The 15,169-nt window shown below is 38.1% G+C and overlaps 1 protein-coding gene across 4 annotated transcripts in view; it reads right to left on the minus strand.

Annotated features, from left to right (window-relative positions):
• The window catches only part of amph (amphiphysin), a 52,985-nt gene extending 39,575 nt beyond the window's left edge, over positions 1-13,410 (minus strand). For all 4 annotated transcript variants that reach the window (XM_061979252.2, XM_061979253.2, XM_061979251.2 and 1 more), the window contains exons 1-6: positions 13,280-13,410; positions 5,231-5,311; positions 4,565-4,619; positions 1,261-1,355; positions 1,083-1,178; positions 464-571 (exon numbers count right to left, since the gene is read on the minus strand). In XM_061979252.2, coding sequence (XP_061835236.2) covers positions 464-571; positions 1,083-1,178; positions 1,261-1,355; positions 4,565-4,619; positions 5,231-5,311; positions 13,280-13,348 — 504 coding nt within the window. In that variant the 5' untranslated portion in view covers positions 13,349-13,410. The remainder of the gene's footprint in view (positions 1-463; positions 572-1,082; positions 1,179-1,260; positions 1,356-4,564; positions 4,620-5,230; positions 5,312-13,279) is intronic.
• Between the last annotated feature and the right edge of the window lie 1,759 nt (positions 13,411-15,169).

The following is a 15,169-nucleotide window of genomic DNA, read 5'->3' on the forward strand; positions in this document are numbered from 1 at the left end:
ATTTCAAAGTCGACCAACTTTTCGGTTTATGGCCACAACCTTCTACTATACAGGTAAAAGGCATCATATATCACACAAACTTTTACCAACTCAGAGGTGATGCAGCAGCTCACTGGTTCAATATGTCAATAGTTGCCTAAATTAGTTAACGCTCTGTGTTCAAGGTGCCGCTAAAAGTAGTTCCTCTGCGTTAGCTCTTATAATAACAATGTTGCTAATACTTGGTTGAGATTCAGGTCGTGACATGTAAATGGAGTATTATTGTCAGTTTTTGGATGTCTTTTTTGGAGGACTTTATGGGCTCCTATTAGCTACATTGTTAGTTTTCTAGTACAAGTCGTATATTACAAATTAGAATGCATAAAAAAAGAAAAAAATGTGTTTTTGTCTTACATAGGGATTGTGAATGTTAAGCAACATTTTAAAAAATGCAGTTCCCTATTAAGGATTAGAAAACACAGACCTTCATTAACTTGCGGTCATTTTTCATTCCAGATGCCTGAAGCGTTTCAACGTGATGCCGAGCGCTGTCAAAGTCGATGAGTTTTCGGCTTCTTTTGGCCACACGGGTCTGAAAGACATGAAACTGTCAGTCTTTTGTCAAAGTTAGGGGTGTGACGAAAACTCCCGACATTAAAACCTGACATTATTTCTCGTTGAAGAGAAAAGTGGCAGAAACCTCACAAGCACAAAAAAACTGCCTCTTTGGCAGCTGTCCTCCTTTATGTCTAAGCAAAAGTCCTAAAGATGTGTTGGAACAGCACTTTGGATATGTTGGCTCCTCACCTGCAGGCTTATCTCATTGTATTTACCGGTACTGTAAATCAACTTTCATATTTTTGGGGTTTTATGGTCATTTGTAGAAAGACGCTCCTTAACAAAAAGCTGCAATGCATGCAAAGCCATAAAACTTTTCAAAATGTTTTTAGACTGTTTGTTCACTCATAAACATATAGTTTCTTAAAAACGTCAAATTGTCGTCTCATCTCGTGAACGCAATATTGCGTACCGTAACGTCTCCTGCGCTGAGCGTATCGTCACACCCCTGGTAGTAATAATAGTACATGTTGACAGATGAGTACCTTTAGGTCAGGAAACTGTAGCAAGTATGCATCCAGATTCAACAGCGTAGAGTCTACCAGCTTGTTATGGAAGCTTTCCCACATCGCATCACAATCCTGCAGAATGCATTTTTAGAACAACATTTTAACTATTGTCTCCTACACATTTGACAAAAACAAAGTCATTCTGGATGCGTACCTTCCCGATGGTCATGACATCATCTTTTCCATGCCAGTCTGGCTCGTAGACCTCATGAAGAGACTGAGTCAGGTTGATGGAGGCCTGCTGCATTCCTGCACAACAACAGTCAGCACGTACCGAAACCCTTTCTTGCGGTTCGACAGAACAAAACACAAGCTGTGTTTGATACATTTTTGAAAACTATGAATCAATTCAGAATATATATATGTATACAGGTAAAAGCCAGTAAATTAGAATATTTTGAAAAACTTGATTTATTTCAGTAATTGCATTCAAAAGGTGTAACTTGTACATTATATTTATTCATTGCACACAGACTGATGCATTCAAATGTTTATTTCATTTAATTTTGATGATTTGAAGTGGCAACAAATGAAAATCCAAAATTCCGTGTGTCACAAAATTAGAATATTACTTAAGGCTAATACAAAAAAGGGATTTTTAGAAATGTTGGCCAACTGAAAAGTATGAAAATGAAAAATATGAGCATGTACAATACTCAATACTTGGTTGGAGCTCCTTTTGCCTCAATTACTGCGTTAATGCGGCGTGGCATGGAGTCGATGAGTTTCTGGCACTGCTCAGGTGTTATGAGAGCCCAGGTTGCTCTGATAGTGGCCTTCAACTCTTCTGCGTTTTTGGGTCTGGCATTCTGCATCTTCCTTTTCACAATACCCCACAGATTTTCTATGGGGCTAAGGTCAGGGGAGTTGGCGGGCCAATTTAGAACAGAAATACCATGGTCCGTAAACCAGGCACGGGTAGATTTTGCGCTGTGTGCAGGCGCCAAGTCCTGTTGGAACTTGAAATCTCCATCTCCATAGAGCAGGTCAGCAGCAGGAAGCATGAAGTGCTCTAAAACTTGCTGGTAGACGGCTGCGTTGACCCTGGATCTCAGGAAACAGAGTGGACCGACACCAGCAGATGACATGGCACCCCAAACCATCACTGATGGTGGAAACTTTACACTAGACTTCAGGCAACGTGGATCCTGTGCCTCTCCTGTCTTCCTCCAGACTCTGGGACCTCGATTTCCAAAGGAAATGCAAACCAAACCAACCCAAACCATCAGTGATGGAGCTCCAACCAAGTATTGAGTATTGTACATGCTCATATTTTTCATTTTCATACTTTTCAGTTGGCCAACATTTCTAAAAATCCCTTTTTTGTATTAGCCTTAAGTAATATTCTAATTTTGTGACACACGGAATTTTGGATTTTCATTTGTTGCCACTTCAAATCATCAAAATTAAATGAAATAAACATTTGAATGCATCAGTCTGTGTGCAATGAATAAATATAATGTACAAGTTACACCTTTTGAATGCAATTACTGAAATAAATCAAGTTTTTCAAAATATTCTAATTTACTGGCTTTTACCTGTATATGTATATATATATATATGCATATACAAACCCCGTTTCCATATGAGTTGGGAAATTGTGTTAGATGTAAATATAAACGGAATACAATTATTTGCAAATCCTTTTCAACCCATATTCAATTGAATGCACTACAAAGACAAGATATTTGATGTTCAAATTCATTAACTTTATTTTTTTTTTTTGCAAATAATAATTAACTTAGAATTTCATGGCTGCAACACGTGCCAAAGTAGTTGGGAAAGGACATGTTCACCACTGTGTTACATGGCCTTTTTTTTTAACAACACTCAGTAAACGTTTGGGAACTGATGAGACACATTTTTAAGCTTCTCAGGTGGAATTCTTTCCCATTCTTGCTTGATGTACAGCTTAAGTTGTTCAACAGTCCGGGGGTCTCCGTTGTGGTATTTTAGGCTTCATAATATGCCACACATTTTCAATGGGAGACAGGTCTGGACTACAGGCAGGCCAGTCTAGTACCCGCACTCTTTTACTATGAAGCCACGTTGATGTAACACGTGGCTTGGCATTGTCTTGCTGAAATAAGTAGGGGCGTCCATGGTAACGTTGCTTGGATGCTCCAAAACCTGTATGTATCGTTCAGCAGTAATGGTGCCTTCACAGATGTGTAAGTTACCCATGTCTTGGGCACTAACACACCCCCATACCATCACAGATGCTGGCTTTTCAACTTTGCGCCTATAACAATCCGGATGGTTCTTTTCCTCTTTGGTCCGGAGGACACGACGTCCACAGTTTCCAAAAACAATTTGAAATGTGGACTCGTCAGACCACAGAACACTTTTCCACTTTGTATCAGTCCATCTTAGATGAGCTCAGGCCCAGCGAAGCTGACGGCGTTTCTGGGTGTTGTTGATAAATGGTTTTCGCCTTGTATAGGAGAGTTTTAACTTGCACTTACAGACGTAGCGACCAACTGTAGTTACTGACAGTGGGTTTCTGAAGTGTTCCTGAGCCCATGTGGTGATATCCTTTACACACTGATGTCGCTTGTTGATGCAGTACAGGGTGAGGGATCAAAGGTCACGGGCTTCGCTGCTTACGTGCAGTGATTTCTCCAGATTCTCTGAGCCCTTTGATGATATTACGGACCGTAGATGGTGAAATCCCTAAATTCCTTGCAATAGCTGGTTGAGAAAGGTTTTTCTTAAACTGTTCAACACTTTGCTCACGCATTTGTTGACAAAGTGGTGACCCTCGCCCCATCCTTGTTTGTGAATGACTGAGCATTTCATGGAATCTACTTTTATACCCAATCATGGCACCCACCTGTTCCCAATTTGCCTGCACACCTGTGGGATGTTCCAAATAAGTGTTTGATGAGCATTCCTCAACTTTATCAGTATTTATTGCCACCTTTCCCAACTTCTTTGTCATGTGTTGTTGGCAACAAATTCTAAAGTTAATGATTATTTGCAAAAAAAAAAAATGTTTATCAGTTTGAACATCAAATATGTTGTCTTTGTAGCATATTCAACTGAATATGGGTTGAAAATGATTTGCAAATCATTGTATTCCGTTTATATTTACATCTAACACAATTTCCCAACTCGTATGGAAACGGGGTTTGTATATATACACACACACAAATGTTTGTGAGTATGCAAGTATATGCGTTTATATATATACTGTATAGGTGTGAGATAATATAATGTATAAGCTGGGTTCTTCAAAAGATGCAGACCTTAAAATGAAACGGATGTGTTCTTACTGTGTACTTCATTTCCCTTTAGCCCTCCTTGTCATTGTGAAGTCATTAGCCTTAGTATTTGCATACTGTTAAAAGTCCACTCACATCTGAGCACAAGTGGACCCAATTGAATTAAGAATTTCAACCATTATAAAATGACACACTTAAGAGAAATAAACAGTATGGTACAAGTGTTTATTATACCTTTTATGGCAGACATGTAGGCCTTCATCTCCCTCTGCAGCCGGGAACCTTCACTCTAACACACAAATAACTTAGTTAGTTAGTTAGTTAGTTAGTTAGTTAGAGCAGTTGGGTTGACATCAAACATGTCAATCGAAAAATTACAGGATAAGTACAAAAAGAAAGAAATAAGGCAACTTAATGCACAAAAGGAGTAGGCTGAGGCATTGTTGCTTATTTATGCCTACTCCTGACTTTGATAGTCCGGTTTTCTGAGACTACAGTTAGTTAACTTTCATTGATTTTCATTGAGTCAATAGATCATATATATGTACAAACATACACACAACCAGAGCATATATACTGTACCTAAATGTACAGTATATTAATTATAACACACCCGTAAATATAAAACACAGGTGATAAAATGTTCAGTATTTATGCAATGGTACACTTTAATAATTGCTCCTTCACACCTTACATTATGCGATAGTCAAGTTTTCTGATTCATGTTAATATTTCACACACAAAAAGTGTAGTGTTTGTGTTTGTGTCGCTCAGGTTGTGACCGGAAACTTTTCTTGAAAGAACATCAAACACAAAAATGCAAGACAGTTAAAGCCTAGGCTCTCGCACCACATTCTAGAATGATTTTACAGGACATCCGAGGTTAAGACGTCCTCTCACCTCCTGTCTCCTGAAGTTGACGACAACTTGTTCAAATTGTTCATCTTTGGTCTCGTCCGCTTTTCCCAGCTTCTGTAGAACCTGATAAATGAGAAAATGTTTCATGTTGTAATGTTGACTGACATCAGGCAATGTGCTTCAGGTTTCTCTTGAATTGTGATTACAAATGGTCTAAACTAGCCATGAAGCTGTCTCATTTCCATAAACAAACACTGGATTCATGGAAGGTTTGGTTTGCAAACATAACTTCTTTCCACACAAATGGATCGTCTGGAATATTAATCAATCAATCAATCAATCAAACTTTATTTACATAAAGCCCTTAATTACAAGTGTCTCAAAGGGCTGCACAAGCCACAACGACATCCTCGGCTCTGATCCCATTCAGATCCATTTCTACAGTTAAAATGTTGGTTACAGTACTTTTATTGAAAATTGTTTAAATGTTGAAAATGTGAGCAGAAAATGGTTCCTCTTTAATTCAATAATCAACGTATTTTTATTTTTAGTGGAACACCATGTTCCACTAACAATATCTATTTCTTGCATTTTACAATTATATGTTTGTTCAAAAATAATATTGACATTTTTAGACTTAGACTTAGACTTGCTTTTTATTGTCATTCAAATTTGAACTTTACAGTACAGATAAGAACGAAATTTCGTTACATAAGCTCATGGTAGTGCAGGATAAAAAAGCAATAAGGTGCATATATAAATAAATAAACATATATAAATAATATATAAAATAAATATATATATATAAATAAATAAATAGATTACTGTACAGATAAATATATTGCACTTTTTCACATGCGTCCACGTTTATGGATGTATGTTATATTGTCTTTTTTATTCCAGCGAGTTAATCCATTTTGGGGGGAGTTGAGGGGATAATTTAATTATGATGCGTTCAAGAGTCTTACGGCTTGAGGGAAGAAGCTTTTACAGAACCTGGAGGTTCTGCTTCGGAGGCTGCGGAACCTCTTTCTAGAGTCCAGCAGTGAAAACAGTCCTTGGTGGGGGTGGGAGGAGTCTTTGCAGATTTTCTGAGCCCTGGTCAAAATCTTAATGATTATGGAAGATTGATCAATTGAATCCCAGCCCAACTTCTATAATGCAAAACCGACTGTTCTTACCATTTGGTACTTGCTTTTGTGTATTTGGGATCCCCATAGGTCCCGAAAATGTAAAATCAAACCATAGTCGAGACAATAAAAAAAAAAAAATTGCCTTATTTCAAACTTGCTCCAAACGAGCCGTTTGGAATTTGAGACATCAGCGGATATCTCTATAGATAGTAAAGGTTTACCTGAAGAGCTTTGCACGACTCCGCCATTTTTATCCAAAGTTGTAGTCAATAAGTTCTTTATTTTTCTCTATCTTCTTGTTGTGGGGCAGACTGGCTCATACATGCACATGCATCCTCCGCTGTTGCCATTTGTACTACTGAGTAGCTTATAGTTCCATCTAGGGGTGTAACGATTGATCGATATATCGATTTATGTTCCTAAATGTCAAGTACATCGGTCTGTGCTCGGCAAGGTTGCCTTCCAGAAGATAGGTATCAATCCAAGATTGTTTCAAAAGGGAATCGATCGATTTTATCGACGATACTAGAAAAAGGAAAATAATTTAAGAACAACAGACTTTATATGAAGTTTAGAATTTTTAATATTAAGGACGTTAAACGTTGTCTATTTGACCATCTGTGTTATCAAAACAAAAATGGCAGATAGCTACGGTGGTCGAGAAAGGTCATAACAAACGCAAACGCCACAGGACAATATCATTAGATACAACACAAACTTTCAGGTACAGCACGATTGCATAAGCCACAACAAATTCAAACAATACAACACAATAATATAAAGCCGCAACTTAACTTTAAGTCACAAAAAAAGCGCCCCATGGCGACGCACCGACTTCCGGAACACAGCATGAAGGGGCCAACACCATCAATAGGGATTAGGGGGCAAACATGCTTCCGCGCACCTGGGACACTGTCCTTCATCGACGATGCCAGGGCGGAGAACAGATACTGTATGGCCGGGTCGGGGAACTTTATTTAGCAGGTAAATAATCTACAGTTAAAATGTTGGTTACAGTACTTTTATTGAAAGTTGTTTAACAAATGTTGAAAATGTGAGCAGAAAATGTTTCCTCTTTAATTCAACATAAAGCAGGGGTGTCAAACTCATTTTTAGTCGGGGGCCACATGGAGAAAAATCTACTCCCAAGTGGGCCGAACCGGTAAAATCACGGCACGATAACTTAAAAATAAAGACAACTTCAGATTGTTTTCTTTTTTTAAAAATAGAACAAGCACATTTTGAAAATGTACACTTCATAATGTTGTTGGATATTTTTTACACTTACATGTTGCGGTTAATAGTATTCTATCTTTATTTGGCGTTATTTATATTTTCTGAATAAAATATGTGATAACGTTCATCAGTCAACTCATTGGTGTTAATTTTCAATCCATCAAGATAATAAAAAAAAAAATCACAATTAGGGATGTTCGATAATGGCTTTTTGCCGATATCCGATATTGTCCAACTCTTTAATTACCGATACCGATATCAACCGATATATACAGTCGTGGAATTAACACATTATTATGCCTAATTTGGACAACCAGGTATGGTGAAGATAAGGTACTTTTAAAAAAAATTTATAAAATAAAATAAGATAAATACATTAAAAACATTTTCTTGAATAAAAAAGAAAGTAAAACAATATAAAAACAGTTACATTGAAACTAGTAATTAAAGAAAATTAGTAAAATTAACTGTTAAAGGTTAGTACTATTAGTGGACCAGCAGCACGCACAATCATGTGTGCTTACGGACTGTATCCCTTGCAGACTGTATTGATATATATTGATATATAATGTAGGAACCAGAATATTAATAACAGAAAGAAACAACCCTTTTGTGTGAATGAGTGGGGGAGGGAGGTTTTTTGGGTTGGTGCACTAATTGTAAGTGTATCTTGTGTTTTTTTATGTTGATTTAAGAAAAAGAAAAAGAAAAAACCTGATACCGATAATTCCCGATATTACATTTTAACGCATTTGTGAGTTGTCCGATAATAACGATATCCGATAATATGTCCAATATTATCGGACATCTCTAATCACAATCATATTACAGTATGTTATTTATGTAGTTCCTTGACTGGTGTACTAACATCATGTGGTTTAAAGAAATGCTATTGCCATTTAAAACCGCAGTTTCTTTCATTCAAAAATTTCAGGTTAATTTTTATACTTAGCAAACTCATCCCGCGAGCCGGATAAAACCTGTTTGTGGGCCTGATCCGGCCCTTGGGCCGTACATTTGACACCCCTGACCTAAAGTGTTGGTTGCTCTTTATTCAAATAAGATGTGAATGCATTGGCAAATAATTGTTGTTTACTTGCTTGTTTGTATCCATAATTCATTTATTCATCATTTATTTACAAAAAAGAACAGAAATATAGGAAACTTCATCTGCAGTGTCCAGTATCCACTATTTAGTTTAGTCACAAAAGTTTGCAAAAAAGTTACTGAATAGATTTCAACTCACTGAATCATTTCGGATCGTTCTAAAAAATTGAGATTGTCCCTGAATCGCATTGGCAACCACAAATATCAAATCGAATCGTTGTTAAAATCAATCGTTCCACCCCTAGTTCTAACTTATATATCTGTCAGTAGACTCTATATTGAAGCGCTAAAACTTATAACATGGCTGACGGGGTAGAGACACAGTTGAAGGGGGCTTGGCCTGGAGGAGGGCTTTGGCACAGGAAAATCCGGCCAGAAAACGCTGCATTTTGAAGAGACAATGAGAAAGCGGCTTGGAGATGGTCTGTAAAACATAATATATGCGACATTTGACCAAAGAACCACCATTAAATGTTACGTAGACTACAAAGAACTCAATAATGTGTTTTAAATGGGGCGGCATGGCTCGGTTGGTAGAGCGACCGTGCCAGCAACTCCAGGGTTCCTAGTCAATGCCATTGTGTCCTTGGGCAAGAGACATTGTTCCACCTGCTCCCAATGCCACCCACATTGTAGCTTAAAGATGTCGATAATGGAGTTCACTATATAAAACGCTTTGAGTGACTAGAGAAAAAGTGCTATACAAATATAATTACTTCACTTCACTTAAATGTAGGGAGGGGGAATCATATTATGACCCCTTCAAGTCAGTGCAGTAGTTATGGGCGATGTTAGGTAAATGCATGATGCAAGATTAGAGATGTCCGATAATATCGGACTGCCGATATTATTGGCCGATAAATGCTTTAAAATGTAATATCAGAAATTATCGGTATTGGTTTCAAATTTATCGGTATCGGTTTCAAAAAGTTAAATGTATGACTTTTTAAAACGCCGCTGTGTGCACGGACGTAGGGAGAAGTACAGAGCGCCAATAAACCTTAAAGGCACTGCCTTTGCGTGCCGGCCCAGTCACATAATATCTACGGCTTTTCACACACACAAATGAATGCATGCATACTTGGTCAACAGCCATACAGGTCACACTGAGGGTGGCCGTATAAACAACTTTAACACTGTTACAAATATGCGCCACACTGTGAACCCACACCAAACAAGAATGACAAACACATTTCGGGAGAACATCCGCACCGTAACACAACAGAACAAATACCCAGAACCCCTTGCAGCACTAACTCTTCCAGGATGCTACAATATAAACTGTTGGACAATTTGCTCCCGCATTTGTTCACAAAGTGGTGAACTTCGCCCCATCCTTGTTTGTGAATGACTGAGCATTTCATGGAAACTGCTTTTATACCCAATTATGACACCCACCTGTTCCCAATTAGCCTGTTCACCTGTGGGATGTTCCAAATAAGTTTTTGATGAGCATTCCTCAACTTTCTCAGTCGTTTTGCCACTTGTGCCAGCTTTTTTGAAACATGTTGCAGGGAAGGGGTGCGCAATACAACCGTTGGCCAACAAAAAAGTAACCACAGAACACTATACGCCTATACGGTATAGTGTTCTGTGGTTACTTTTTGGTTGGCCAAGCGGACGTGACGACAGGCTGTCCCCACTCAGATCCGCACAGACCTGGAGGGGGCGTGCCTTAAGTCCGGCTGGAAATCGGCAGAAATTTGGAGAATGGTTGTCCCAGGGAGAGGCAGTGAAATTCGGGAGGGTTGGCAAGTATGAGATATTCTCACTTCTTTTCTTTTGTCGAGCACAAAGAAAAGAACATTTTAGTTAAATGTAAGTTGTGTCTTGGATCAAAGATCCCGTCTACTGCCCAAAACAACAATTCAAATCTGCCTGGTTAGGCTCTGTGTATGTCACGTGTGCCTTCCTTGGGTGAAGCCAGCTTTACAGCTATGTTGTTGATTGATTGATTGATTGATTGAAACTTTTATTAGTAGATTGCACAGTACAGTACATATTCCGTACAATTGACCACTAAATGGTAACACCCAAATAAGTTTTTTAACTTGTTTAAGTCGGGGTCCAGATACAGATATATACTATCTAATATATACTAACATCATAATACAGTCATCACACAAGATAATCATCAGGGTATATACATTGAATTATTTACATTATTTACAATCTGGGGTGTGGGATATGGAGGGGGGGGGGGGTTAGGTTTGGTTGGTATCAACACTTCAGTCATCAACAATTGCATCATCAGAGAAATGGACATTGAAACAGTGTAGAACTGACTTGGTAGGATATGTACAGCAAGTAGTGGACACAGAGAGAGAGATCAGAAAGTATAAGAAAAAGTGTCTACATTTGATTATTTACAATCCGAAGAGGTATTATGTGGAAGGGAGGGTGTTAGTTTAGGGTTGTAGTTGCCTGGAGGTGTTCTTTTAGTGCGGTTTTGAAGGAGGATAGAGATGCCCTTTCTTTTACACCTGTTGGGAGTGCATTCCATATTGAAGTGGCATAGAAAGAGAATGAGTTAAGACCTTTATTAGTTCGGAATCTGGGTTTAACGTGGTTAGTGATAGTGTTAGTGTTATTATGCTGTTTGTTACTTATGTATGTTATGTTGCAGCTATTTAAAATAGTGTTGTCAATTTGTTCTGGCCTGAAATAAATTGGCCCTTTGAAACATATCTTTGTCTTTGTGTGTTGTATGTAGAGCACATTGCTTAGCAGAGTTCAGTGATGCAAATGTATGTCAAGTTGATCAACAGATTGTATTATTCTCCAGTGCAATAACAGTACTAAAATGAAGGCTAAAAGGGCATTAATGGGAGCTTTAAAAAAAAAGTAGAAGAAGTAACTAAATAGTTACTTTTCACAGTATCGCATTACTTTTTGGTGTAAGTAACTGAGTTAGTAACTGAGTTACTTTTGAAATAAAGTAACTAGTAACTGTAACTAGTTACTGTTTTTCAGTAACTAACCCAACACTGGGTATCAGTATCGACTACTGCAGGGGTCGGCAGCCCAAAATGTTGAAAGAGCCATATTGGACCAAAAATACAAAAACAAATCTGTCTGGAGCCGCAAAAAAACATAAAAGCCATATTACATACAGATAGTGTGTCATGAGATATAAATTGAATTAAGAGGACTTAAAGGAAACTAAATGACCTCAAATATAGCTACAAATGAGGCATAATGATGCAATATGTACATGTAGCTAGCCTAAATAGCATGTTAGCATCGATTAGCTTGCAGTCATGCAGTGACCAAATATGCCCGATTAGCACTCCACACAAGTCAATAACATCAACAAAACTCACCTTTGTGCATTCACGCACAACATTAAAAGTTTGGTGGACAAAATGAGAGCAAAAGAAGTGGCATAAAACATGTCCTAGAAAGTCGGGGAAAGTTATATATGTAAACAAACTACGGTGAGTTCAAGGACCGCCAAAAGTAGTAGGACAAAACGGCACTTGCCAAATACTTGAATCAGTGAAGCATGTTTAATATAAACAGTGTGCTTTGTAACAATTAGGGAGTTTTGTGTCATGTTCGTCCTCCTACAGAAACCATATTAAAACCAAAAATATTTTTTCCCCCCCTCATCTTTTTCCATTTTTCATACATTTTTGAAAAAGCTCCAGAGAGCCACTAGGGCGGCGCTAAAGAGCCGCATGCGGCTCTAGAGCCGCGGGTTGCCGACCCCCGGACTACTGGAAACAACAAAATTCAGCAATACACAAAAAAACGACTCAGCAGTTTAGCAAGTACAGAATTGAAACCCAAACATGATGATGAACACATCAGCAGAGTACAGTAGAAGCCTAAACTTGGTTAGCGTGTCCGCCCTGATATCGGTAGGTTGTGAGTTCAAACCCCGGCCGAGTCATACCAAAGACTATAAAAATGGGACCCATTACCTCCCTGCTTGGCACTCAGCATCAAGGGTTGGAATTGGGGGTTAAATCACCAAAAATTATTCCCGGGCGCGGCCACTGCTGCTGCTCACTGCTCTCCTCACCTCCCAGGGGGTGATCAAGGCTGATGGGTCAAATGCAGAGAATCATTTCGCCACACCTAGTGTGTGTGTGACAATCATTGGTACTTTAACTTTAAAAATGTCAACATCTGCCTGCTTCTAACAAAATGAGGGAAAAAGGTAATTTTCCAGGTGTATTAAAATTGTGTTCAGGGGTAAAAATTTATATTTAGTTATATTGCAATTCGTCCATAGAAAAAGTAGACTTTGGTCTTGAATTGTGTATTTTCAACATTATCATTAGCACAATTCCTATAGACGGTCTAATATTCTTCCCTATACGCAGAAATATTCTGAATGTGGCTGATCTAGCGTCAGAAATGACGTCATCCCGCCCGAAGCCCAACAAATCATGCTGACTGGTACGTAATCTGCGTATCAGATCAGCGAATTAAACAAACCATCAGTAAATCGATATTAGAGCTGGTTGTTTTTCGCCCGACACTGACGTCACACACACATCGACGTCGGTGACATTTGAGAGCGGCAGCGGCCTGCAAGGACGTCACCGTCATCTCCTCTTCATCACCTTCATCTCCTTCATCACCTCCTCCTCCACCTCCTCCTTACCTTCTCCTGCGCCCTGTTCAGCCTCTTCTGCACATTTTTGGCGAAGATTCCCGTTTTGATATCCGCCATGACGCCGCACTGACAGACGCGGATTAACACCGACACAAGCAGGGAGGGGGAGGGGCGCGCGTGTGTGCGTGTGCCGGAGCGAGCGTGCGCAAGCAAAGGGGGCGGAGCCTAACGCCGCCACACGCGCTATAGTTTGATGTTTTCTGCGAGTATTGAATGGAAATAATCGCATATAAATCCTATCAGGAGGTATCATTTGTATATCTTGTTATGAATAAGTAAAATTGCCATTATAAATAAATAATAACGAGCTTCCTCATGTGTGCACCTGTTTTGGTTGAGGTAAACACAAGAGTGTGAAAAAAACATTTTATTTTGGAACATTTTAATTGTATATAGTTTAAATACCGAATACAGTAAATATTATCGGAAAACTGCGTTGTCGTCATTTTATATTAGGACGCTTACCTGCAATAATACCTCAAATATTTAAAGCACAGGTGTCAAACTCAAGGCCCGGGGGCCAGTTCTGGCCCACCACATAATTTTATGTGGCACGCTAAAGCCTGGAAAAAATGGGTTTCAATAAAAAACAAAACCCTTTTTTTTTTTTTTTTTACTAAATGCAATCTTTCTTTCAATTTTGACAGAAAAAAATGCATAATTTAAACTTTAATATTATCTGATCATGCAAATTATATTATTATATACTGTATTGCAAAACTGTTTTTGTGAGATAAAAACAAATAGTTAAATATCTGCTTGTCACCTTTATTTATGATTTTAAAGCAAGTTATACGTAAAAAAAAATCTAATAATTAAATGCATGTGCATTTCGATTAATCATGATTAATCACAAGTTATTACCCGCATGCATAATGTAAATTCATTTTAAAAACCGGCCCTCTGAAAGCAGACATTACTGCGATGTGGCCCTCAATGAAAATGAGTTTGACACCTGATTTTAAGTGTAAAACATGCAATGTTGACCAAACACCAGCAGAGGGCGACAGAAAGACCCAGCTGGTTCTATTGTATATTTTTCACATTTACTTAAAATAAATGTCTTGATTTTTTTTAAATAAAAAAATGTCTACAATGTAAATATCTTAAATACTTGGAGAATGCTGTTAAACATTTATGTCTACTAGTAAAATTATATATTCACAAATCCAGAGCAATGTCCATTTAAAAAACATGTTTTTGTTTTATTCTGAAATTACAAAAATGTTACAACTTACTAATGGTGATAAAGACAAACAGAAAAGCCATTAAAACTTCCCACGTTCTTAAAAACATTATAAAAATAATTTAAAAAAAGACAAATTCAAAAAGTAGTATACAGTGTAATCATTTTTGTTTGTTTTATTTTCTTTTCAAGTGTTGTGTCCCTTGATGGGGACGGCGTGGCGAAGTTGGGAGAGTGGCCGTGCCAGCAATCTGAGGGTTACTGGTTCAATCCCCACCTTCTACCATCCTAGTCACGTCCGTTGTGTCCTTGAGCAAGACACTTCACCCTTGCTCCTGATGGGACTGGTTAGCGCCGTGCATGGCAGCTCCCGCCATCAGTGTGTGAATGTGTGTGTGTGAATGGGTGAATGTGGAAAATAGTGTCAAAGCGCTTTGAGTTCCTTAAAAAGGTAGAAAAGCGCTATACAAGTACGACCCATTTACCATTTACCATTTGCACATATTTATTTTTATTTATTTTGTTTCTCTTACCTTTCTTTTTGGTAGGTATAATCGCTTGATTATTGTTTGAAAAATCTAGTGACTATATTTTTATGTACATATTCAGAACATTTTTATCAAATATTGTGTTTATTTTATGTTCATTTTGTTACCATTTTGAAAGATGGTATTTGTTTTGTATGTGAAATG

Source organism: Nerophis lumbriciformis, linkage group LG19 (assembly GCF_033978685.3).
Source record: "Nerophis lumbriciformis linkage group LG19, RoL_Nlum_v2.1, whole genome shotgun sequence".
In the NCBI taxonomy this organism is placed as follows: domain Eukaryota; kingdom Metazoa; phylum Chordata; class Actinopteri; order Syngnathiformes; family Syngnathidae; genus Nerophis; species Nerophis lumbriciformis.